At 42.0% G+C, this 27,807-nt stretch overlaps 1 protein-coding gene across 1 annotated transcript in view; it reads right to left on the bottom strand.

The window, feature by feature from the left end:
• The window catches only part of arap2 (ArfGAP with RhoGAP domain, ankyrin repeat and PH domain 2), a 118,871-nt gene that overhangs the window by 23,373 nt on the left and 67,691 nt on the right, over positions 1-27,807 (bottom strand). The window contains 8 exon segments of the mRNA XM_084343788.1: positions 1,040-1,145; positions 1,261-1,473; positions 1,998-2,161; positions 2,685-2,748; positions 8,147-8,345; positions 8,966-9,068; positions 16,260-16,404; positions 24,734-24,859. Of these exon segments, the coding sequence (XP_084199914.1) occupies positions 1,040-1,145; positions 1,261-1,473; positions 1,998-2,161; positions 2,685-2,748; positions 8,147-8,345; positions 8,966-9,068; positions 16,260-16,404; positions 24,734-24,859 (1,120 nt within the window).

Here is a 27,807-nt window from a genome sequence, read left to right as displayed (position 1 = left end):
CCACCATGAGATTCATTCATCATTTCAACCCGAGGACACTGCTGCTTCAGTGACAAAAACAAACTTTTTCCTTTTCAGCTTTTAATATGAAGGACCTGACACCGCGTCCTCTCTCTAGAAAGTTTCCGTCTTGATTAGTCAGAAGAGCAAGAAAAAAAATCTGCACACACAACAGAGGGCAGAGCGGGTCACACGCAGAACAACAGGTTAATCAGAAGGTGACGAACAGCAACCCTGAGGCGACTCGGGGTGCGGGACCTCCGAGTCTCTGTGCTTGTTACGTCTGTGATGCAGTGTTGCATCTGTGGCACTACACCTGTTCTATCTGCCCGATGAAAAACATGACAAAGAGACGCTACTAAACCAAGGCTGTGAAAATAGTTAAAGTGTTCTGCTTCATTTCTATGTCCAGTTAAGTACTGTTGAGTTTCTACAAAAGGTTTTTAGCGGCTGCACTGATGGTGCTGGCTACGTACTGTGTCACATTCAACCAACAAGCGGACTGAGACATAAGATTAGTCACAGTTCAAGTCGTCCGACGGGTGGAAAAGATTCTCAGAGCTTTAAATCAGTGTAGCAGTATGATGCCTTACAATTAAACATACATATGGAAGTATCGTCGGCCATTTTGAGTTGAACGTATCAGAGAAAACGCGCTGGTTCTCCAGGAAAATTGTAGTCTTTTCGATGATAACATAAAAAAATCTATTCAGGCTGTGACAAGATGATTATTAGAGAGACAACAATAAAAAAAAACTAAATTCTTAAGCACAAATCTGTTTACATACATAATACATTTAAATAAAAGGGGTTTAGAGGATCATTTTCTATTTGATGGAAGTGCCAAACACTCTAACTTCTATATATTACATACTTTTTATATAAAATCTTAATCTGAAAAGTAACCAGTTAACCTGTTAACCTTCAGGATATTAACTTCATCCCGACTGCAATCCTAACCTTGAAATGGCCTCACAGGTACATGTGCTGCAGTTTGAGGAGTGTGTGTGTGTGTGTGTGTGTGTGTGTGTGTGTGTACCTGTACAGATGTTGCAGCAGAGCATCGAGCGTTGACCTGTTTGTCTTCGGCAAACTCTCTATGAAAGTGGAGTACTTCTTCACCCTCTGCCTCTCGTCCTTCTCATCTACAAACACCACGAGGATGAGAACTCAACATAGTTATACATGGTGTCCTGTGTGTGTTTAACCTTTAACACTGGTATATTTCTGCATATTACGGCACTTCGACACTTCACATACCCAGAGCTGACACCCAGTACGGATAGAGCTCCTTGGTCAGCAGTGCATCCTCTGCCTGGGATAAGAAGCTCTTCAGGGTGTCTGTCACATCCTCCAGCTTGTGCTCCGTCTCCCTCAGCTTCACGTTACGCGCGTCGCTGGTGAACTCCTCCAGGAGGAGGGCCACTCGACCGGGGTCCCCCGCCCTCTGATAGACCCCCTCCTGGCACAAACCTGGTTGATTAAATAATAAATTGACTGATCTGCAACAGCACATTTCTACAGAGCTATGTATAATTATAGGGCAACTTTACGGGTGCTAATATGTGGGATTTAACAATGTTACATAAGCACATTTGTATGTTAATTGCACGTAAAATAAAAGTGTCGCTGCCAGGTTTAGTAACCTTTTGTACTACTTTACAGTTAGCCAGAGTTAACTTTATGCCAATCCCTCATTATATTACATAACAGATACTGTATAATGGTACTGTACAAGTCCTCTTTTCTGTTCATGCATCGAGAAAGTAACAGGCGCTGTGTGGATTCGTGTGTTTACATTCTGCAAATAACTTTGGATGCCCACTGAAAAAGTTGCACAACATTTCTAATAATGTATCAGCATCAAAAATCATGAAATTCTCATCACGGCGCAGCACACTGGATGAATCAGCTCCTCAAGGGGAAACCATAATAAATACTCATGCAGAAGCAATTTTGAAAAACTTCTCCTCCCGTGTAAATATAAGGCGACTCACCATACTGAGTGACAAAAGCAATGCAACTGTCGACGACGATGGGGACGCCGTTTTTGGTCAGCTGTTGGTCGCTGAGCGCCTTGCCATCTGTGCCAGCGGCCAGCGTGATTGCAGAGTGCCACAGTGCAAAGTCCATCCGGTTGAAGCCGTGGATGTAAACTGTTCTGTTAAAGAAGAAAAGAAACAATTAATGAAGCACGCGCTCGTGTACTTTCCCTCAACAATATGGTGGCTCATATTTTAAAGAGCAAAAGTTGTTCATGTTCTTGGCAAAAGCGCCGCTAAGTCATTAAGTAAACAACCGACAAGATTAAAGACAAACCGAAAGCGCTTCTACGGAGCACACATCTATAAACAACCAACGCTTTCCCATGAGGTTTGATCAAAAACACACAAACGAAGAGCAATTAACGGAGTAAACACAAAGTCTTGTTGCATTACTCTAAAAGGGAGCCAAAAACTGTTGGCTGTTGTGCTACACGCCGTCTCACCTCCTCTCTGTAACTGACGCGGGCAGTCTAGCGAGACTTTAATTATCTTGGACGGTTACAGTAGGTAAAGTGCACTCGGACTAACAAGACAAATGCAAAAAATCAAAGCTAACGGCGTTGCATAATGCATGGCTGTTGTTGTATCACAAGTACGTTGCCAATTAGCACACCTTTTTTTTTTCAAAGACTGACATACCTTCCGCCCTCCACCATCAGCAGGACTTGGATCTTCTCCTCACCCTCCGTATGTGTGGAGACAGCTGTGGGGGGGAAAAGGGGGCAACAAGTTGTTGGAAATGCAGGATGTAAAACTACGACGTACAAGAGCAACACGTTCTGCGCTAATGCAAAGCAACGTGTTGGGAGCAGCTTGACATTTGCTGTTGTTCAATCTCTCTAAAAAGCACAAGCACTTAGGAGCTTTAGCCAGGAAACTTGAAAGTCAGCGCATTCATTACCTGTCACTGAAAGGTCTTTCTTCTCTTAAGTAATCATTTACATTTCACGTCAATCATTGCAGATAATTCACAGCACAATATGTCTAGACATATCTGGCTGGTCTTGTACACACAGTGGAAAGAAAAGTGAGCGAGGGGAAGTGGAAAATGCCGAATGCATTCCACTGGAGTTAATGGCGTTTCCTTGTTGTAACGGGGAACACGGATATAGTTTTCAAGGGACAGACTTTCTAGAGGTGGTTTAAACAAGAAAGGGAAGTGAGGCACAAACACGAGTCACTGGTCATCAAGCTTTACATAAAGGTAGTCCAAATGAAACCAAATAAGATTGCACCGAGGGCAGTAAAAAACACAGAGTTCCTGCCATTCTTCATCTGCAAAAAATCAATCTTAAAATAACAGTGCAAGGATTCAGAAAAAACTGGGCTAAGGGACTCCAAAGCTCTGCCATAATCTCTTCTGTGGGTTCAAACAGCTGCTTGGATCAAGGCAACAATCACACACACACACACACACACACACACACACACACACACACACCAGAAAAAAAGTACAAAAAAAGATTTGAGGCTCTGCAGTTGAGTCACAAATCTCCTAGCAACAAAATCGGGGCACTTTCATCATATTCAAGTTTCTTCTGGTTGGGCTCAAATAAGGGATATGTATTCAAGAAACTAGCAGAAGGAGAAGAATCTGGAATTTATCGCAATAAAATGGTGACTTTTGGAGATTGAGAGCTAGCTATGTAGCTACCTGTACCATTAGTAATTACTAAATCATGCAAACATCCCATGGTCTTCTTGGAAAGTTATTCATTTACAAGGCAAGTTAGATATTTTAGGAAATCCACTGAGTAGTTTATGATGAGAAGATTGATGTTCCTCTTATTTCTGTATAATAAACAAGCTACCGCCAGCAGCCAGTTAGCTTAGCTTCAACTACAATATGTTGTTTTTACACTCCGGCTTTAGTCCACATTGAACAAACAAGATTAGCTAACATGTTAAATAGTTACAGTTACCTTCAATAGAGTCAGGCTAGTTGTCACCCCATGTTTCAAGTCTTTGTGCTAAATAAAGCTAACGAGCTGCAAGCTACCTTGAATCTTGCTTTTTTAATCCACAACACAAAGTGTAAGAACAACACGATGCAGTTTAAGCTAAGCTAACCTAGCTTCCTACTTACCATACAGATACTTGCTAGAATAAAAACATTTACCAACATGTTTAACTATTCTTTAATTAAAGAGTTACAAATACCAAAGGTGTAAAAAATGAAGAAATGCTATCTGTGGAGAGTATTTTCTGTGTACTTTCTATCTTAAATGGAAAAAGAATTAAAAAAGGAAAAGGTTGTTTCTATTTCCTGTTCCAAACACTACAATCTCTGCATCCACGCCTGTACTGAACTCATTGATTATCAGCAACAACAGGAAATTGAATTTTAATTGTTGGCACGAATAAAGAGGACTGGTAGAAATATAACATATAACAGTCACAAGTCCTTTGTTCAGTCCTGTGTATGTTGAGCTAAACAACAAAAACAATTAATCCCCAAAAGTCTCTCTTAAAAAACAATTTGCTTTCTATTTTCTTTGGCGGATTTTCAAGGGCACAGTAATTCATTCTGATCCAAACAACAAGAGAAGAAAGGCGAGAACTTCAGAGATTGATATTGACTTGAGAGAGGTTTATTAACAGCCTTATCAGGTAAATGCAAAACACTTGTCACCGTTGTTTGAACTAGCACGCAGCAATCCTCTTTTATCCATCTTAGAGCTCAGCGGGAAACTTTTTTTATTACTTAATATGTTTGTGTGATAAGGAACTAAGTCTGCGGCCTTGTTCCCTCCATTAATTTGTACTGGCCTTCCTGGAAGAGATTTCCATGAGGTTTTTTTTCCCTCTGAAAATGAGGGCGAATTAGGCTGCTGAAGCGCATTTATAGAGGGAGCATTCATTATTTTTTATTTTGAAAGGTATTATAAGCAAATCTCTTGGTATTACAGGCCCTATCGCACACATCTGGAGAGATCTTCCAGCAGCGATTCCTCTCGATTGAACCGGGCAGCTGATAAACACAAAGGGCCATTAGGGCCATTAGTGGGAAGCAGTTGAGGGATCAACCTCAATCCAAAAAGAAACATTTAAAAGGTCCGATGTAGAGTTGTGTTGGAAAGAAACATAAAAAAAACACCAATCTGTTTACAATCAGCGTTACTTACTAAATGCATTGAGTGTTTAAAGCATTTCCCTTCTCATAAAACATGTATATAGACGATTATTTAAAGTATCTCAACTCTTTTAAGTCCATGGATTAGTTGACCTCAATGCGTAGCTGTAGGCAGTTCGTCCGTATTAAGTTAACTTCCGAGTGAACATGACTCACCAATAGTTCTCGCTCTTTCTGAACATGCTAGCTGTGATCGCCATATATATCTCCAAGTGAAATTGGACCTCAGCGTGGACACACTGAGATCTGACTGCTAAATATGCTGGACTGCAGTCTTGTGCCGATGCCTATCTTTATTTTTAGGATGATTGAGCAGAGCAGTGGGATTAACATTTCTCCGCTATTTAGCCTCTGCCTGAAGAGAAATTCACTGAGATAATTGCGCCGAATGACTTTAAAGTTAATGTGCTTATCTTGTTTGAAGAAGAAAGTTCCGGGTGGGAAGGCAGATTTGTGCGCCGCGACAGGTCAGTGATTATCCAACTGCATCTATCATTTTCCCCTTGTTTTAAACTGGTTTGAGTTATTTGTGCGGCAGACGTCTTGACACGAGACATCACAAAAAAATGATCAATCCTCTCTCAAGTACACAGCTGAGCCCCCAGGAAGCCATTTTTGAGAGGTAGTGCACTGTTGTTCTGTGGGGACAGAATCCAATTTGTTGAATTTGTTTATTTAAAGAGCGCTTTAAAAAACAAAGCGCTCAGACAAATTAATACTGAACCATTGGCAAAGATCAATAAAACAATTTGAACGAGCTAAAGACAGTAAAATGCGTCAAAGGGTCGAGTCAAACAGAATAAATGACAAACGTGGCGCTGAAGATTAAAATGAGGAACAGATCTTTTGAAGGTTTTTGAGTTTTCCTGATGCGGTTTGAAGTGCTGCAAGTTGGAAACATGTCGCGATTTTAATTGAAAAGTGTATTTATTAAATCCCCTCGCTGCTACACAGGAGCACCTTTCATGTGGCGGTGTCACTGCTGAGGAAATAGCAGTTAATCCCATGTCACAGACTCTGATTCCTAAAGGGATCCTTTCAGTGCTCCAGCACCTACCATCCCCTGACAAAACACAGCCCCTCCTGGCGCTAGCGGCTCCCCGGCTGTGACAAATATGGTTTGAGAAAGCCGGGAATAAAAATGAGAACCGCTGCAGCTCCTTACCCCGCCCGAGGTGAGTAGATGGGGCGGCACTTTGCGCAATTTGATACACGTCGAGGTGTAAATGGATTATAAAGATCCATTGATTCTCGGCCTCCTTCTGTTCGCACATCACACGGGCGCGATCGATCAATCTGCCAAAGTATGTGTGAACTTTCACCGTGACTAGAAGCTTCCCACCGCTGACTATCCTTTGAATAACTGCTGTTTACCGGCAATGTGGAGACATTGGCAAAGTGCGTAGTAGATAGAACGCTACAATATTTCAGATTTCTACTTCACAAGGCCCGCTTTCATGCCACATTTTGTGAGAACAGCTCATGGAAATCGTCCTATTTCAGCTGACGCTCGCCTGACGATACATCACATGATACTGACCCTTCTTGACCTCGTGTGAACATCTTCTGTGTCACCTTCTCACTCTACTCCAAAGCATGATTTCTAGACTGAGCCAGCCAATTAGAGCAGAGATCTGTGTAGCTGTGTGAGAAGCTGAAATGTCGTCTGATAGCAGTCGCTCGCAATGCATCCTCCGACATCTTTAAGTAGCTATAAAGGCAAGCAGCAGGGAGGTGTCATGGAACGGTAGCTTTTTGGGAATTACACAGTATTTCAAATAGTGAGTGAATTAGAGTCATTAATGCGTTTGACCACTAACACCATCAACCATAAGCAGATATGGTTATTTATCGCGTGTTAAAAAGCTTCACTGAAAATGTTTAACGAGAGACTGTTTGCTTAAACTGTGGCAATTTAGCACAGAGCTGAAATCAACGTATTAACCAAAATGGGGAGTTATTTTATGTATGTATTAATGCTCGAGGTCGGTCATGCTCAGCTCAGTGTCGGCTCCACCACACCAGCATTTACAGCGGTCACATTTATGAGCAGAATAAATTATTTTAATGGAACTAATGGTATCATTGGAAAGAATATAGATATTTTTTCAGGATATTACATTTGAAAAAGTGGAAACTGTACTGTGTATATTTCAGGACTAGACATTTAAAGGTCCCATATTGTGGAAAGTGATAAATCGCTGTCTTTTTTGAGTATAAAGCAGGTTTAGGTGTCAGGACTTCCGTAACACTGTGATGTCACAACGGCACAATCGCCGCCCTCAGCCATGCCCCAAGCACGGCTGTTGTTGCAAAAACCCACAGCAGAGGTGGTGTTGAAACATAGTGGGAGGTGCCTGCTCAGGCCTGTTAGAGCTGACCAATCTGAGCAGACTGGGCCTTAAAGAGACAGGCACTAATGCGGAGCGTTCAGACAGAGCGTGAAAAGACATGCTGCAGTAATGGAAAGAAAAGCGTGTAATCTTTTTCTAGACACCCAAAATAAAAGTATGGACCTGAAAATGAGCATAATATGGGACATTTAACTTATCATAACAGTAACAGTTGGCTTTATGTAGGTTTATTTGTAGCCTGAGTGGTTCTAGGTGAGCAGGTTTCTGGTGGCTCGTGAAACTGAAGCTGCTGCCATGGGCCTGTGAGTGAAAAAAGTCATGCTAACCAGCTAGCCCCCAGCCACATTGTACCTCATGATATGGTAGTCTGATAGTAAACAACACCAATAATTAAGGTGCTCCGGCCTTCCAGTCCAGACAGAGTCAGCTAATACGACCGCTAGCTGCATGGTTTGACCCTTTGCAAACCATCTTGACCAGGCCGGCCTTTGAGGGAATAAGCTGTTACGTTACTGTAGCTGCATCACAAGGGATGTAACTTAACTATGCAAACATATTATCTGGTTAAAAAGAAGTGCAAGACATGGCGAGAAAAAAAATGCAAATATGCTTACTGAGCTCCTGCAGCTGTTTGAGTTGAAGGACTTCCTCCTCTCCCTCCTCCTCTCCTGGGCTGTAGTGTAAGGCAGAGCCTTCCAGCAGAAACCAACCCGTCCTCCAGTGGTACAGGTCGTGGCCTTCTTTGTAGTGCAGTCTGCCAATCAGCTCCCCGTCCCTCTGCATCAGTCCCTCAACTTTAGTGGGGACGAAGCACTGCGAGTCACGTGAAAAAGAAAAAAACAAAGAGAGAGAATGAAGGAATTTCACGTTAAAAACTTTCCGCTGCGGCTGCATCACCTCCAAAGCAGCACGAAAACACAACAGGTGCAGCTCTCTGCTCGGAGGGATAAACCTTTGCTCAGTTTCTGCTCCCCAGTGGAATTATTTTCCAAGTACGTATCCGTCCCTCCTGCTAGCTCGGCTCAGTCTGGCCATTGTTCAGCTGCTCAAATTGAAATACGGAGGTGTGGAAGGGCCTATGGTACAGATGGAGAGACATATGGACTGATGCAGCTATACCTCCCACTATCTATGACTGGGTTGCCTGGGATTAAAGAGATAAAAAAGGCAATGGGGGACATATTTATGTAGGGTATTATTACAAGATTCTGTCAGCGTGTTGGGGAAGAGATAGTCAGACCACTTGTCTTACTGAAAGAAGCACAGGCAGCATGAGGTTCTCTGAGGACAATGTCCGCTACTGTGTGTGTTGCAAAGTGAATTAGAAGTAGTGGATGGATGTGCTGTAGCTCTGCGGCACAGTTTCTTCTTTGTAACTTTAAGTGAAAAACAAACTGAAGAAGGTTTGTGTGTGTGTGCTGTAAGTGTGCCACCTTTGTCAGTGCCTGGATCCAGTCATGCAGCGTTTCCTGTGTCTCAGCTCCGACAATCAGCACTCGCTCTATCTGCAGGTACAGCTCCACGGTAAACACAGCCCTGCCGGAGACACACAGCTCGCCATTAGAAATCTGGGATGGGAAAATGTCCTCACAAATACACACAGATACTGGAAACAGGCAAAAAAAACAAAAAAAAAAAAACAGCAAAATCTGCGTACACTGAAGATCAACTTGTAGAAATTAATTTAATGTATTTAAAGGTGTAGTGTGTATGAACCTGTCAACTTCATACTTAAAACAAATAGGAGGCAGTATTTCACCGGAGTCACCGCTAACTGCTGCTAACTGTAGCCTAGCTGGTTAGCTCATTTAGCCATGCAGGCAGCAGTTCAGACTGGATGCTCGAGACCAGGTTAGCATGCAAACCTTAGAAGATATCTCTGCAACACAGTACAGAGACATCTGTAGATGAACCTTAAGCATCTGCAGCAGTTAAATGAAACCTGCACATTAATGAGTCAGAAATGTACATTCAAAAACATCATATATAATAGTAAAACGCTATTTTACTGCATCATGAGTACTTTTACTTTAAATTTAGCTGGTAATATGCAGCATGGATCATTCCCACAGTGTAGTATTGCAGTAGTACATCTACTTAAACTAAAGAATTTGGACACTTCCATCTCTGATATACGTACACACAAACATGTGGCATGTTGCTCAGGGGAACCTTAGAGGTAGTAATAAGTGAAGGTGGTGCTCTTCTGCTTTTCCCACCACTTTTCTAACCTTAAAGGATAAGTACCGTTTTTTACAACCTGGACCTTATTTCTGGCAAAACATATGGTCATTTACTCACCCAGATAACTTTGGTGTCATTCGGCGTCGTTCGGACGAAATTAGATCCAGTGTAGCGGCGATATATCCATATAATGGGAGAGACGGGGCAGCGACACACAGCCACTATATAACGCATTATCTGCCACGAAACTAGTTCATTTCATCAATATTTTGTTATGAAATGCTAGCGCTATTCCCCTCTGAGTCCGGGCTCGTCCGTTATCAACATCCGGGGTCAAACTAGCAGTAGCAGCTACAGGTAAACAAGCCGCGCTGTCGCGGGTGCGCGCGCAGCTCAGAGACGACATCTTCCAGGTCAGAGGTAGTAGATCAGCCTACAGACCCCGGATGTTGACAATAGACGAGCCCGGACTCAGAGGCTAATAGCGCTAGCATTTCATAACAAAATATTGATGAAATGAACTAGTTTCGTGGCAGATAATGCGTTATATAGAGGCTGTGTGTCGCTGCCCCGTCTCTCCCATTATATGGATATATCGCCGCTACACTGGATCTAATTTCGTCCGAACGACGCCGAATGACACCAAAGTTATCTGGGTGAGTAAATGACCATATGTTTTGCCAGAAATAAGGTCCAGGTTGTAAAAAACGGTACTTATCCTTTAATGTTCGGTGCATTGGCATATTATCTGAAATACCAAATATATGATTAGTCACGTTCACTTGTTTTCAAAATCAAAACCAATCTGTCCTTGTTGAATCATCAAGCTGAGCTTTGACTCGTCTCAGCTGTCAGTGGAACTCACATTTCCACAAAACAGCTGAAACCGAGGGCTGAAAATATACCTCTCGCTTCTGTTTAGTTTCATTCACTGACCGTTAAAGTTAAATAACCCTGCTGTAGCTGTAGACAAGACAAGACACAGAACAAGCATCAATGGATACAAATAGCCTTAAAAGGTAGGTCCACCAATTTGCACAAAGTTGCATTTTGGGTAATGTAGGCACCAGGTTTTGAAAAGCAGTCCACTGGCCTATCACTGCACTCCTATCACACTGTCAAAACAAATGAGCAAAATCCATGCAGCAGAACCAGAGATATCTGCTTTCTTATTCCACATATTCTTCTTCCTGTTCAAAACATTACCCACAATGCAACTTGGCCACTGAGTAACATCACTGGAGGCAATTTATCAGATTACATGCAGCTTCCTCTGGAGCCTCTAACAGATTTTCAAACACTGCTGACTGTACTTGACACGTTTTTGCACATATGAATATAAAATATTAGCATTTATGACGTTATTTATCACAAGCATAAGTTTGTTTTCGGAAGAAATTGGCTGTTTATTCCATCGGATGTTTCAAACTGTCACCTTGAGGAGCGCAAAAACGACTCTTTTCAGTTGCACACATTTTAAAACTTTATAAAAAGGAAGAGGGGAACTCGTGTCTTTATCCGCTGGAATTAAGTCGAGTCAGAGGTATTGAAATATATTTCTCTGTCTACTTTTTGGACTCAGTAGCTTTGTATCCTTTGAAGCTTCTACATTCTTTAAAGCATGCATTCAGGTTTAGCCTTGACAGCGTTATGAATGTGCTTGTATACAATGTGTGTCATTCAGTAAGGGACATTCATACATTTTCCTTGTGTCTGTATATGAACAAATACCGAATACCTAATCCTTCACACACCCATTCATCCAACACACTTACAGGCGAACCTCTTGCTGTCGGAAGCAAAAAGGCAGCTATTAATCTTTGTTGCTCTTTCTCTTCCTGCCTGTCTCTCTCTCTGTGTCTCTCTCTCAGGGAGGGTGCAGAGGTTAGAGTATCACTATCTTAATGGTTTGAGCGCACACGGCCAAGCGGGAGCTCCTTTTCCAATCGGAGGCTCTAAATGCTACAGCGGTGGGTGTTTAAGGTGGCGTGTCGCGGGGGGTCGCGGCAGCGCTGACTTGCTCTCCTTTCACGCGTGTCAGGGGAACAGGCGAGACATGGGTGTTTGTGCGCCCTCACGTGACCCCGCCGCTCCTCCCCCGCCTCCTCGCCCCCCTCTTCTTCGCCGGCAGGTGTGCTGGCGCTTGTTAGAGGCGGTCCCAGAGGGAGAGCGAGGGGGGGGGGGGGGAGGGGTGCGGCGAAGCGCTGGGCAAATGGTATCGTGAAGAAAGGACAGAAGGAGAAGAGGGATAAGAGATGAACGCTTGCATTATGAGCGTCCCAGAGGGAGGGAGTGGCTGGGGAGAGGAGGGAGACATTCCTGTACCGTCTGCAATTTTAAATGGTTTGTGTCTCATGTATGAGGTGCATTAAATCTTTGAGAGGCTTGTTTTTCTCCTGCTCTTGTTTTCCACCTTGATGTTATTTTATGCAACTTTCCACTCCTCACTCTCTGTTCTTATATGTTTATATGCACACAAGAGACCTGGTTTTTGGGAGAAGTCAGGTTAAGGCACTACGACAACCTGATTACTGAATAGTCAGCATGCGACCGGTCATGGATTGTATTTCTCCCTTATCCAAGCATATTTTAGGGCGTATTAATGCAGAATGTGATGGGTTTTTTTCTTCTTTTTGTCCGTGGTGAGAACGTACACTGGTTTTCTCCAGTTTAAATGCATTTCTATTCATTCTCAGATTACTAAGTTACTAATTAACTATTTTGATTGGTGATTAATTGGTTTGAGTAAGAAAGAAGTTATAATCAACAATGAAAGGATCATTAGTAGCAGCCTTAAACTTAATCCCTGGAGTGGAAACTCGTTTGGTGCCAAGTGGGGTAAATAACAACAGAGACAAAAGTCAGATAACATACTGTATGACAGATGATCTGCAACAACAACAACAACAGTAGTAACACTGACACACAATCTAATAGATGCTGTCCAAAAATACATTAGTATAGCTGCTAGGAGGCCGCCTAACACACTAAATACAATTGATCGGCTATTAAATAAAAGGCAGATCATTAAGTGATGCTTCCACAAACAAGACCAATGAACTTAACATCTACTCACATCTACTTACTGTTCATCTGAGGACTTGTTTACTTTCACCTGTAGTCAGACTTTCTGTTCAGTTATTTTAGATAAGAGCAGGATTTATCTTTCCTTTCACCCACACGTCTGCCACAGTTACACCTGCAATACTGTCTGACTGTCTTCCTCATGCACATGCACACATGTAAAGAAGGTGTTAAAAATGGGGGTTAGGCACATACATGGCCAGGACATTAAGTATATTCAGCAGGAATCTTGCTGCGTTAACCAGATTTATTTTAATCTTTTCCTCTACTTAATATATGATGATCACTGCAAAAAGCTGACAGTGTCCCGGTTATTTAAGTTCATGTAAACGCACTGATGTCTGTTACCCAGCAGCCTCGCAAGTGTGCCGTCTGATCACGGCCTGAAGTGACACTGACTGAGGAAGTGCAGTAAGCAAAACTTATGCTAACATTATGTGTAAGGCTGCAACTAAAGGACATTTTTCAATCACTATATATGAATATGTCCAATGTGTGTCCACTGAAGCCTGATGTGTTTGTTTTTTTTCTGTCTAAAAACCAAAATAAGACAAAGAAAAGCAGTAAATCTTCTTTAGTTTGAAAAATGACTTTAGTTCTAACTTGATTTTCACAACAGTTGCTGGTTATTGACTAATTAATTAATTTTCTAATGATTTCCGCCCTGCTAGAGTGTGTATTCGTGCAAAGCCGAAAAAGTACGGAGGACTAAACCTGCCATAACAGAAATAAATAAAGAAATGGCTCAGTAAATAAATTAATATACCATTATGAATTTCAAAATAATTGTAGGCATTAATTCATTCAAAAAATTAATTAAATTCAAATATCATTTACGAAATAATTATCGTTCAAAGCCAATCACAGCCCGACTTTACAGCGCATAATGAAAAAGAAAAGTAAAAAGAAATGCCGGAATGAATCTGTCTGTGGAAATAACCAATGGTAAATAATACAGAAATAAAAAATGAATGAATGAATAAAAAATAAAATGGCAGAGTAAATTATTGTTGAATTAATACAAAGGTAAATAAATATAGAGGCAAATAAAAGCAGAAATATCTATTTATATCGCATTTTATTTATTAAATAACGTCTACAATTATCTTTAATTTAATTTTTGGTGCGTGTGATTGAATATGTATTCATTAATTTATTGAGCCATTTATATATTTATCTATTTATTTATTCAGATTTTGACAGGTTCAGTCCTCCATAAAGAACCACAATGTTTGTAGTGTTGCAACACTGTTAGTTTTAGTCATTATATTTGCACAGACTTTGCCTCCCTACTGTCTTTAATTCTTACTCATATTGTTGACGTTAGCAAAACATAACCACAGTAGATTTGATATTGGCTGAGGCAAATGACTGGATTTGGAAAATTACAGGATGAAAAAAAAGGTCAATAAGTTCAATGTTCGTGTGCTGTAGTAAGAAAAGCACTTCCATGCTTGAGTTAAGTTACACAGAGCTCACTCCCACTTTTCCTTGTGGAGTCTCACCTGCGGTTTTAACATGCATAGAGATATCTATATGCAATTCTGTAGCCTTTTATTTCCTCCTGAAGGCTTTTGTGTGCTCTAAAAAGTCTTAAATCCCCAGCCCTCATATATATATAGCCCATCTCGCTGACAAAGTTAGCAACTAAGCCCTTCTAAAAGTCTTTAAAAACTCGCAGACAGTGATAAAGAGGACGACGGAGCGAGTGAAATGGTGCGAGCAGCTGAAAAGAGGAAAAGGGAAAACAGAAAAAGGTTTCCAGCTGAATTTGAAGGTCACGATCGACTTAGAAACATTCTTGTTCGAAACAGGCGGATGAGTCAAAAAAAAAAGTCCAGACAAAACCCCAACTTATCACCAGCCGACACGCTCCCTTTGCATTAATTCCTTAGGAGTGGGATTGTAATATTCATACAACTTCAGCAGACGTATGTGTCGGGGCCGCGCTATAATTCACGGTGTCCTCTGCCACGGTGAAATTACCCAAACGCTGTGTTTAATGGAAGCGACACCTACGGCCTCCTGTAGCGCGGCGATAGGCTGCTGGTGGGAGTGTGTCATCTGCATACGTTAATATTCATGAGCGCCAGACAGTCAAGAGGTGAGGCGTGAGCTCTCTCTGCCGCGCAGGCATGCTGGGAACGCCGGAAAGTTGCAGTAGCGAGAGGGAGTGAGGCAGAGTTTAATCTAGTGAAACGCACAGCCATTATGAGCGTTAGCGACGGAGAAATAATAGCCTTTCCGGGGGCGAAGCCATGACCTGTATCTGGGATATAAGCTAAAAATGGCGCGTGTCGCTGTTGCTCTGTAGAGTCTGTGCGCACACGGCGTTATCTTTGTAACCTGTCATGACTTCTTGCATGTGTCCAGCTCATTAGAAAGGTCATAGTTTCAGCTGGCCAGATGTGTTTCTAATGGCTGTATAAATAACACTTACAAATAAAAGCATTTTTCCCTCTTCATAACATCTGCTGCTGTCATTAAGGACCTGGCTTATGCTTTAATCATAAGCCATTATTGGAGCTCACACACACACGCAAACACACACAAACACACACACAGCACGACCCAATGGGAGCAGAGAGAGAGGGTGAGCGAGAAAGGATCGAGACATCTGTTTCTTCTTCAGCTCTTCCAGAAGAAATAAAGAAAAGTTTGTTGTCGGAGCAACTTTTTTTTTTTCTTTTTTTTAATTGAATCATAACCTGATAGAAGTGATAGAGGGAGGCGGCGCGGTGAAGGGAGGGCAGTTAAAGTCGCGGCAAAGTAAACAGGAAAATATAGCGCTCATAAAGCCCTGATGGCTTCTGTTAAATTGAATAATGCTCAAGTTAAGATTATGCTAATGAGCCATATGACGAGGGAGGGAAACTGTGCAGACGTCTGTGTTTACACGTGTGTATGTGTGTGTGTGTATGTTAAACAACGCTGGAGCTCTGTAATGTACGAATTACACGTGCAGGAGACTTTAATTTTCGCCAAACAAAAGGAAATAAATCATTTAAAAGCTTCAACAATCACATATATAATTATTATTTAGCAGAGGGCATGAAAATTAAGCATTGAAAAGTGGTTTAGCTGTGTACGTGCATGTGAATGTGTTCGGGGCATGCGAGTCTGAGAGCAAATTTGAATGTTGAGTGTAAATGAAAGCCCTGTAGCCTGGCTGAACTGCTGTGAAGTAGGAATTATATGTAAACTGCCACTTAATGCTCAGGATTAAGATTAATATTAATTGTTATTCATTGCTTGTTATTAAGCACATTAAGTCCAATTTCGCTGTTTTTCAAGGTTTAGGATACTTTTTTTAATTAAGTTTATTTATCATTTATCTACATTAAGTGTAGATGAAGAAAATACTTTCAAGATCACAGTTTTTCTGATCTTGCCTGTGTGTGTGTGTGTGTGTGTGTGTGTGTGTGTGTGTGTGTGTGTGTGTGTGTGTGGTGCTCATACCCAGCTCCAGTCATGGTCTCTGTGTTGCTGACAGCCAGGCTGACCGCATTAGTGATGCACACCCTGCCGATGGCCGACAGGCTTCTCTCGCTCTCATAGTAACTCAGGAAGCCGCCCTCCAATGTGCACCAACGTCGGGCCATGTCTGAAATATACACACATAATGACGTATGAACAAAGACATACAGATACATGCGAGGTTGGCCACATACACAGTTCACACATTTTGTAGTCCAGACCACTAGCTGCACGGCTAACTGAGCTAACTAGCCAACAGCGGCTACAGTTAGCTGCAGTTACTCTGTTGATTTGCTGCCCCCTATTTGTTCAGAGTATGATTTCAAGAGGCAGCCTATGCTTACGTATTGCATCTCTCTACTAAAGTGTGCTAAAATTATCTTTTTTTGCTCATTAACTGTTCATGACTTGACATTTTCATCCTAGGAAAATCACTGCTCCTCTGGATGAATAAATAAAGTGTTGCAACTTGATTCTGCGCACGGTGCTTATACTCCTGTGTAACTAAGTCTCTTCCCTGTTTGTTCTGCAGCTATGGCATTTTTTTTCCTTGGCTCGCAAGATCACATTCATCCAATCATACAAAACAAACACTCTTGATGTAAAACCCCAAGATTTTGGGGGCAGCTGTATTACAGGCGGTAAAGTGTTTCCTGCATGTAAAGAGATTAGCAACTTCTTTAAAACATATGCAATATTGGGGAAACATTTTGTAAACTGATCTGATGCTAATTCGACACCATTTACAGCCTTTTCCTTATGTGCCCACAATCTTCCAATATGTCTGGTGCCTCTATTGGATTACTACTGTAGAGCCGTGCATTTGCATACTGATAAAATTCAACAAATTGGCTATTGTTTGTGGAGTCAGAAAAATAAATTTATTAGAGCCTGCAATGTCAGTGAGTGGTTTGTGAACAATTAGCACCACTCCAACTCTATTTAACACAGCTAATGACTCTCCACAAGCAAGAAATCGTTCAAAGGTTCTGAGATAAGACGCGCGTTCAGCGTTCACACATGGATGGATGTATGGAGATGCGGCAGTGTCACAGGCCTCCGCCTTCCTTCTTCTTTAGGGCGCAGCTAACTCAAACACCAAGTTGTTTTTATCCAAAGTCTAAACCATGCAGACGTAAACAGATCACACCACCTGAAGGCCAGGATTTCAAGCCAACACCCTTCCAGAATCAGCTTCCAAGTATGTAAGCCGAGAGAAAAAAGAACATCCATAGTGTAATTAGTAAAAGCACAGTTTAAAGACAACCGGCAGACTGTGGCCTTCGTTTCCAAATCGACAAAAGAAGTCTCGGCATGAAGCGAGGAATACAAACATCTCAAAAACCAGATGGGTTTAGTTTGTGTCCACCACAAAGTTTTGCTGACTTAAATGAGAAAACAGTCCTTTATTTTTACGACCATTAGAGGACAACTAAGTCAAGCATTCTGCATGCGAGGGCGCGCAAACACAGAATTAAAAGAGTTTAGAGGCTCCAAGTGCCGAACAGATTTCAATCAACGAACATGATCTCAGTGGAAAAGCTGGAAAACACACAACATTGTCTTTCATGATTGTCTGACTGTGCGATTTACATAGCCAATGAGCATGAAGTTCATAAAAACATACCTAATTTTGGATTTTCAAAGTCACCGTGCCATCTGCTTTTTTGTTCCGCACACACTCACACACACTCACACACACACACACTCACTCACACACAGACGCACAAACAACCCCCTCTACACCCCCTGTCGCTTGCAACTCCAAAGTTTCCACTGTATTCGTCTCATGAATATGCTAATTGTGCATTCCTCTGCCAACTGTGTGTGATGTTTCTGAAGGAACAGATATAGTTCCAATAAAAAAAGGAAGTGTCTACAACTGGCTGTTAAAAGAAAAAGGATGTGATAAGCATTGGGAAGGAGGATGTCAGTTTTGCTCTGTTCACCCCTGCTCTGCCTCTCTGTATGGCTCTCTCTGACTTTTTCTTTGTCTTTTTCTGTCTCAAAAAAAACAAAACAAAACAAAAAAAAAACAATTTGGACACGATTCTACACACAGCCTTAAAACTACGCAACGACTTATATCTTGTTGCTTACTCTGGCATTTAAAAAATACTGTTCTTCTGACCTCACTTTGCTTCAAAATGATTCCAGCAGCAGAATCATCATCTCTATCTGAGACTGACCGTGCACGCAGCAGTTTTGTATGCGTGTGTGTGTGTGTGTGTGTGGGAGACGGAGAGCGACCGACTATGGTATTTAAAGTCATTACCAATCCAATCTATCTGACAGGACGCACCGTTGTCTTTGTGACAGAAAAGATCGTAATGCACTTCACATCCGTTGCAAATGTGTCCCCAGATTGCTAAGGTTCTGCCGAAAATGTCATGTCCATCATTTCCCACCGGAGAGTAGTTAAGTTCTTGTTTTGTGCAATATTTTCCTGTAGATTTGTCTTCCTCCCCTCTGCCTCTCCTCTAATAGGGTAATAACTGAATGGTTTCATTTGTACCATCTGCAACACTCACACAATCATCTTCTTAAGAGGCACACTTGATTTCCTAACTGAAGCCAATTGCTATTATGAGCTGCTAGAAAGCTGTAATGTCATTGATTATCTAGACATTTTGCTTTATAATGGCTTCAGGATGCAGAGGGTTTAAGTAATGGACCAATATTGATACTGAAACACGTACTGTCGAGGGTAATGGTCCCCAACTTGGGGTTCTAATAATTGTTTTTATACATGTTACCATAAAAAATGTGTTTATTGTAGTCGAGCTAGAGGAAAGGCTGTGCGGTCGATCGGTTGATTTGTCCACAACTCTGGTCCAGCTGGAAATATCTCAACATCTATTGGATGAAATTTGGTAAAGACATCTACGGTGCCCAAAGGATGAATCCTAATGCCTTTGGTGATCCTCCTGACCTTTCCTGAAGCACTCAATTTTTTTACTTTCCAATGTAATATCTCAACATCCATGAGATGGATTGACACAAATTCTGGTATAGCCATTCCTGCTCTCCAGAGGACGAATGTTTCTGTGGCAGTCAACTTCTTTACATATCCAGTGAATTATCTCAACATCTACGAGATTCATTTTTTGGTCCAGCCATTCGTCTCAAGGAAGATGAATCCAAATGACTTTCGTGATCCCCGGGGCTTTTCCTGCATCACCACCAGCAGGATGACCTTTGTGCTTTTGAGTCAAATGTCTTGAAAAATGTTGGATTTAGTACTAAACAATTTAGTGCAGCTATTAACTATCTTTAGTGACTGCCTGACTTTTAATGTAGCATAATCAGGTCACAATTTCAATTTGTCCGGTGCATTGGTTTTCTATCCAACACTATAGTTTTCTTGACAAAGGGTGGCTAGACTCATAATCTTGTTTTCTCAGGTGACAAGGTCACAGCCCATTAACAGGTCCAACCAGTGATGAGGAATCACAAGTAGTTAAAAGGGGTCCTGAGTCATAAAGGTCGGGAACTATGGTCCCAGACCAATAGTTCCTAAACCCAAGATGATTAAGACAATTAGAAGGCACCAATACTACATTTCTGCTACACATTATTATGTTTCCTTTCATGCCCATTTTTGTCGTAAATTACAAAATAATTTTACCTCTTCAGACCTTTGTAAATTCAGATAAAACTATGATTTTAAAAAGATTACTCTTTAACTGATCTTGTCACAAGCAGAACACATCCAGTGACGAGGCGTGGCAGGAGACATTGCTTCGTTTTGAGGGTTCGTAAGCCAAAACGTTTGGGAACCTTTGGTCAAGGGCATATAACATCCCAAAGGGTATAGAATTTGAAACATGTAAATGAGGAGACTCAAATGTCCTAATATGTCAGAAATATTAATAGATCTCATTTTGATGTCAGCACGTGGCATCTGGAACCTGTCTCCTTGAACAAAATCTTTCATCTATGCTGAAAAGGGCTAAAAAAAATGTTTTTAATTTCCTCTCAAGTACAAGGAGAAAGACATTAAAAATCCCTCTGCGAATCTGGGAAGCAAATTGCTACGGGATCTTGGGTCCAGACAGCGCGGACACATGAATGGGCTCAGTGTTCGACCAACCAGTTTCTGAAGAATTATCCTAATAATGGCCAGCAAACCCACAGGAACAGATAGCCGCATGAGGCCTTAACATGCTGGGGAAACAGAGGGTTTGGAAAGGATAGGGATTAAAGGGAGGCCAAAAGGTGTTGAGAGACTATAAATGTAATTTCAGCTACAGTTATCTCTTTAGGCTTTGAATTGTGAATGAATATAAGGGATTGGGTGGAAAGACAGAAGAGGCAATGATGACAGGAATTAGACATCATGGACGGCCGAAAGTAAAAGAATGAATCAAACCAGGAAGATAGTTGTTCTGATATAATCCAAGATGGAACACTTACCGGTGGTACCGGTGGCTACCATTTCAGAACCATAATGACTGCGGTGTAAATGTGGAGTGGGTTTTACTCACTATTATTCGTCTGTGTTGGAATTTGTGGCACAATTTACTTTCGAACACAGCAGTGAATGTCTTTGGATCCCTTCAAGATATTCCCCCAGGAAACGGGCTTTATCAAAACCCTGCACATCGCCGAATCGCAAGCATCCTTCTTCCGTCTTTGTTTGTAGTTCTGCATTTCCTTAGCGGGTGGGGATACCACTAGCTTCTACACAAGCACCAGCGCAATGGGGGGAACAATAGTGCTTGATTTACAATCAAGCAGCTGCGTCCATTGCCAGCTGTTCCCCACACACAGCAATGGCTCTGCGGCCCAGCCGTTCTCCACGGGAGACCGCAACCAGCCGCCAGAGACAACGCAAGCGGAAGCCAACCATGGTACATGCCTCCACCAGCTAAATTGGGCCAATTACCTTGTGCGCCAAGAGCGTTCCCCGCACAGCATTTTCCAGACTATATGTGGAATATCTCTCTCTCTCTCTATCTCTCTGCTTGTTTTTTCACTTCCTCTCTCACTTACGCAATTTGTTAAATTCGCTAAATGCTCCAAGTAGGCAAGATGAGCAGGTTGATTAGCCTAATGAAGTCATCGATGTGGCAATTAAACTGTCTTATTGTTCACTGACTCAATGGACCAACTTACAGAATAACGTATTCGCTCAAAAGTTTTGACTCTGATTGTGTCTCGGGCTTTATTTTTAGCCGCACTCCTCGAGCTCACACCCAATGTCGCCCTAAACTTTTTATCTACATTGCACAGACACCCATTTCAGTATGCATCGAAAAAAGCAGGCCGTGCCCCCTTCCACTAAATCACCCTCTTCCCTCCCTCACTCTCCCACCTCTCCCTCTTCCGCCAATCTTCTGCCTATCTCGCCATCAGACTAAAATATCTGTGATGAAGACATCTGCTGGACAGCTTGTCAGGGGGCTGGAAATGGAAATCGAGAAACTGAAGGGATCTGAACGATCTGTCTGTGCCAGAATTACAGCCCACTTCATTACAGGGAGGAATGGACAGATATGGCATAAGATAAAGAAAAAAAGAAACACTATCTGCCATGTATTTCTGGCCTAAGCAACAGCAGCACTCACTCATTTAAGCAAGCAGAGGCACAGTAATATGAGCAAAAAATCTTCTAAAAAGCATATTAGATTAAGACAAATAGTTTAAATAGGCTTTATCCTCTTCTCGTAAAATATAAAACAGAATAACATAAATGTGACAGCTTAGAATCATTTAACAACCTTTTGAAAAATGTTTTTTAACACAAACCATAAAGGGGATTTGGTTTATTATCAAAAACCTGACTCCAGCTTTGTAGATGCAAGTAATTGAATGTTCATATGGGCTCAGATTTGTGTCCTCAATAAAACTGTTAACATAATTCTACTCCCCCTTCCTCTCCTTCCACATCCCCTCCTTCCTCTCTCTCTCTCTCTCTCCCTGCCATTTGTGAGTTACTGTCGCAGGCACGAAACCAGAGCGCAGCTGATGAGGAAAAGACAAAACTAATCAGAAATTAAGGCTGCCATTTCCCTGCTGCCACTCACCATTTCAGACAGTAACTGCCGACTGTCCCTCTCTCCCCCCGAAGACTCTCGCGGGCGCACAGACAGACACGGATGCACGCAAAGCATGTACACACTCTTTAATGTGAAAGTAGCATGAGTCACTCTTCAGCCCGTTTAGGAGGAGTTCATTTGCGCTGGAATCAACTGCGTGAACCTGATATGGAGCGGAGCCACAAACAGCTAATAAAGTGGCGCCACGCCGGACGATAAACCAGTTCAACCTTGATTTCGGCACAAATAAAACAACGAGGCGCACTGTTTTTCTAATCCTAATCTATATTCCTCGCAGCATCTAGACTGACACGTTTGCTAAATGCTAAGCAGCACGGTGTTTTATTTCATTATGGTAGACTGGCACAATGATCCCCTGTGCCACCTCTGTCAAGGCCATTACCAAAATTGCTTGCCAAATTAATTTATGTCGTACTCGGAATTTAGTTCCCATCAGCGGAAGCATGAAAGCCTATTGGAGTCTTCTTCAGACAAAAAAAAAAAAGGCAAAGAAGTTTAAGATGCTGTAGCAGAGTGCCTTTATTAAGCCCTGAGCACAACCTATGAATTATTAAGAACCTGGGTGTATCTATAGACCATCAAACCATTAGCCTGGGAGCGAAAGGCATCCTGGAGTACATTCAAAAATACCTCATCCCTCCATGCTCACAAAGTCCTGACAGCGCTTCCTCGTGATTGAAGAAGTTGGAACGCGTCGTGTTTTAAACCCAACAACCCTTGAATTTTTCAACAGCCGCAGCGGCAGTTAAAGCGCCATTAAAGCACAAAAGCCAAACTTGTATGGCCCTCCATAATAGATGAAATAACAAGGTATTTATCGGCCGAAATATTAAAGCACTTATCTGAGGGGAGACAACTCGGGCACAGAGCGGGGTCTGTGAGTGGGGCAGAAAGCACAGCAGTGACTAAAATGGACCTCCAGAAAATGGACACCTGTTGCGTTATTACTTCATCTGAAGCAAGAGCTCGCTGTACAGTAGGTGGAACACAGACCACACATTGTCATACCAAAGGGTTTGTAAGAACAGCAAATGGTCCTCTTTTCTACAATTACTACCGATGTGAATGTGCAGTAAAAATTTGAAAATGGTAACATTGTAAAAATAAGTCAGTTCGGCAAGTAACCCAAACATTTCTTCAAAAGGTTCTGAAGAAACCCAACAGTAATTCAATTTATTGTAAGAGACAGCAAAGGTGGAGTGTTAAATGTGTTAGGGATTCATTGGCAGCATTTCTGTTACACTCTCCACATAAATTGTTTTATTTAATCTGGTTAAATTTTATTTTAAAATCAGCCTTATTTAAAACCTGTCTGCACGTCTGACCACTCAAGTTTCTTGACCCGTTGGACCTCGATGCAGCGAGTCCACTGTGTTCCCAGATTTCAGCAATTACTTTGGTGAGTACAATCTTATCATAACCACCAGAAATGAATGCCAAAAACTATTAAATTAAGAGTTATCCTTTAACAAGTGAACTGGAAATGAATTCAATTTGAACAAATAATGAGAAGTTCAATAGACACTGGTAGGAATTCCCCCCAATCTCCACTAAGGGGCAATTTCCAGGGCCTCTGCCCTGTTCATTAGCCAGCATGTGCAACCACCAATGAGAGCAGAGCGTGTGTGGGGTGATGGAAATGGAGATGGATGTCTTGCCCACGACATGGGAGATTCAGCTCATTCAAGTGGCAGGTAGCTGCAAGCTGTCACCCCCCCACCAGGACACCTTCTTTCCTCCTATTTCTCCTCCATCCCCCACCCATTCTCCAACCCACTCCTCCACCTTCCCAATAACCTCCATCCCCGGGGGAAGCAACCAAAGCTGGCTCCCTCTCCTAATTACCCATGGGCCCAAGAAACGCTCCAGCTGTTTGGAGAAGTGGGACCATCCGCGGAGCAGGAGGTTCAGCAGCAGCTGAGTAGCTTGGGTGTGAAATGATTAAAAGTTTTAAACTGACTTGGAAGACAAAAGAAGGAGAATTCAGAAGTTTTAGCGATGGTTTCTCTCATGTAGATTTAGAAAGGGCTCGTACCAAAATTATTTCATTTCTTCTTATTTAAATTTTTTTGACCTGGCACTAATTTACCCCGTACTTCCGCGGAGCATTCACTGCTGGGTCGTCGAAGAACATACTTCTGTCTGACAAGTATCCCCAGAGGGCCGATGCAGAACGCATCTGAAACACAGACTCATTGATCGTTTTGACTGGACTGTTTGGTGTACGGATTAAACGATTGGCAGTTTGACAGCTGACAGACTGACACTGATTGATCGATCAGCGCTTAACTGGAGTAGACCTCTGACAAACACGCAGTTTAAATTGCTTACAAATGGATTGATGGATTGATTGGCCTTGCCGGGTGGTTTTGCAAAACGGCATTTTGCGCTCACCGTCTTTTCCGCGGCGGTCCAGCGTCGTCTTAGATGGGCTGGAGGAGATGTAGAGGAAGCCATCCATGAAGAGGGGAGAGTCAAACAGGGAGGTGTTGTCCGTCCACTGCTCCAGTCTGGGGAAATCTACAAGGGGGGGGGACAAAGTTGATGAGCAAAGATATGGCCTTTTCCCAATAAGTGTAATGTTGGCAGCCATTTAAATTGAGTCATTTTGATACAATTTCAGATGAACTGAAGCAATAAAATCTAAGTAAAGCATTAAAAAATTGATTATCTGTAAAAATGTTTTGTAACAAAGCTGACAACACATCTGTTTTCAACAACCTACGTAAAATGGATGTTTGTGAGGGCTGTCATTGGCCAGCAGACCACACTTTTAAGCATATATTATCTGTATATTATCTGTCCAGATGTGCAGCCTCCATGGCGTGTCAATCATCCCTTTTGAAGCCACACTAGTGTCGCAAAACAACAGGTTTGGATTTGTAATGTTGGAATGTTTTTGGATCAAGACAGCAGTGATCCCACATGTGATTCTCTGTTTATATTCTGCACTTATTCACATAAAATGCCTGAAACAAATGTCAAACAACATGAATTCATTCTTCCCCATTGTTAAAGTGCCTTTAAGCAGGACACTGCATCCCCACCAGCTTCGTGACTGCTGTTCTTGAACCTGAGCTCTGACCTCCATGTGGGTAGTATTTCTCTGTGGGCATGCATGAAGCTGCACACTATTACCATCTATTCCCCCCACAAGCAGCGTAAAACAAGATTATACAAACCACTGTTTATTTAGTCATGACTTTGTCACACGGTTGTTCTCTCGCAAAGTCAACGATAAAGTGTCCTGAGAGCATTTCAAGGCACAAACCTCCATGTACCGTATCTGTTGAGAGTGAGTTTTGCGCTCCGTCCTCTCTTCATCTTCGTCCATTTAAATTAGAAAGCCATCCTCCCTCATTTTCCCCCTTTTCTTCTAAACTCCCTCTACTCGTGCCGTCTTGCTAGCTTTAAGAGCTCCCCACATTCAACCTTATCGTTCTCAAATTCAATTAGCTTCAATTCTGAGGTTCAATTTTCTGCCGGGGCCTTGGCAATATCTCACAGATTTTATCTTCACTACCTCCAGCTCTCTCATCAAGCAAGGTAAAATAACTTTAATTGAAACCACTTTTAATTGAAGCGACATTTCCACCCTTTACTGACACCACCGGCGTCTCATCTCAGGGCCACGGAGAAAAAAAACAATCAGCTCATTAACGAGACAGCTTCTTCTGAATATGTCTGTGTTCTCAAACTTGCTCATTGTGTTCACATGCACAGTAGTCTTTGAGTTACAGTGACATACTATAAATACAGTAAAATATTGCTCTTAAATGTTGTATATTACATGTACACACCTAGATCAAAGCCTTGTGTTTCTAAATGATGACTCAAAGGTGTCTCTATGAATCTAAATACCTGTGACTAAAGAACTAACAAATCTAGTAGGGGAGGGAAAAATGACATACACTGTTATACTATGTTTTTACTATGGTATACGTCCTTTAATATCTCTTGGGAAGGGCATTGGGGGCCTAGTTTGCTCATCAGTGAGCAAGACGAGTCTTTTAAAATAATGTTTGCATTAAAGATAATTTCTATTTTTGTGCCTGTATTTATCCATTAACAGTTTCACAATGGTACGGAAGCCCTAAACTAGATCTTAAATGGAGGGTAAGCTCTGTCGCACTGACAATGAATGGTTTAAAGGTTTGAAGGTGTTGAACAGCCGACAACAGCCATGATCACAGCTGTGATGCAGGATTGTACTATAGCGCAACACATCGCAGCTCTACGTAAGATTATCTGTATTTCACTACATTTCAAGCCTACAACAAATGTTTTGTAAAGGGAACATACACCTATTAGTCTCACACGGACTGTGCTTAATAAAACCGAGGTAGTTTGGCTTTAAAATATTCCCGCTGTGGGGAACTGGGAAAACTAGTTTCGAGTATTTTGCACCTTATTACTGGAACAAACTGCTACACAAATTGAAGTAAGAGAAACTCATTCTTCTAAGCTAATTACTGACATCCTGAGAGCTACTTGTGAATGTTTTAATTAGCATGTCTTCGTGTGTAGCGACTGCACTGTTGTTGTGATGTTGTACAGTCAATCTTGATCATTGAGATTCCTGATTAAATAAAGTGACAATGGATCTCCAACGCGGTGAATATAAATAAAGACACTGTAGATGAAAATCAAGCCAACAGAGGCACGATCAGCCTCGCTGGTAGCAGGGAGCAATCAAATCGACAGCGACATCATATCTGGCATGATACAGCCGTTTTTATACACTGTAGCCATTTCTAACGAGTGCAATATATTTTTGATGTGATGCCAAGGCTGCGGAGCCAATCAGGAGCAGCGTAACATGAAGCCATTTCAGTTAGCAACATCTGTAATCTGCCTTTTAATCTAATGCGGAGAATGTGTCTGCCAATAGCGGCGTCATAAATACAGGGAATCTGACGGAATTTAATCAGCAAACTGCAGGGAAGTGAGTCCAACACACACACACACTCACACACACAATTTAAAGCACTCAGGTTGAGAGAATGTAAATAAAGCCAGTGGCTTGATGCTGGATCAGTTGTAACAAGGCTCTCTCTATGAGCCTTCGAAACAGTCCCCGTGGGCCCCTAAAGCTGGACTCTGTTAAGATGGGACTGTGATGTCTGTGGGGGCGGCAGTTGAGAAGTCTGGCCTGTGCTGATTGGCTCAGTCCCCAGTGAAGGGAGGTGACATGACAGAGTGCTCAATTAGCCATCTGGTCGCCCACGGCACCGGTCACAAAGTGGTCCCCGACAAGCAGTGGACAGTGGGGTAATCAGAGGCAGTCGCACGCGCACACACACACACACAAGGACAGTGAAGTCACACGTAGTAAATGGCTAACATATGCAACATGTACAAGCTAAAGATAAAAAAAAAATAGAAGACAGAAGAGCGGATTTCCAAGTGTAAGCACATGGCTCATCCGCATGATTATAGAAATTAAACGTATCATTTATTGAGCTATT

Source organism: Pagrus pagrus (genome assembly GCF_965226575.1).
Source record: "Pagrus pagrus genome assembly, chromosome: 22".
Classification (NCBI taxonomy): Eukaryota; Metazoa; Chordata; class Actinopteri; order Spariformes; family Sparidae; genus Pagrus; species Pagrus pagrus.
The sequence above is the reverse complement of the archived record's forward strand: the minus strand, read 5'-3'. Positions and strand labels throughout refer to the sequence as shown.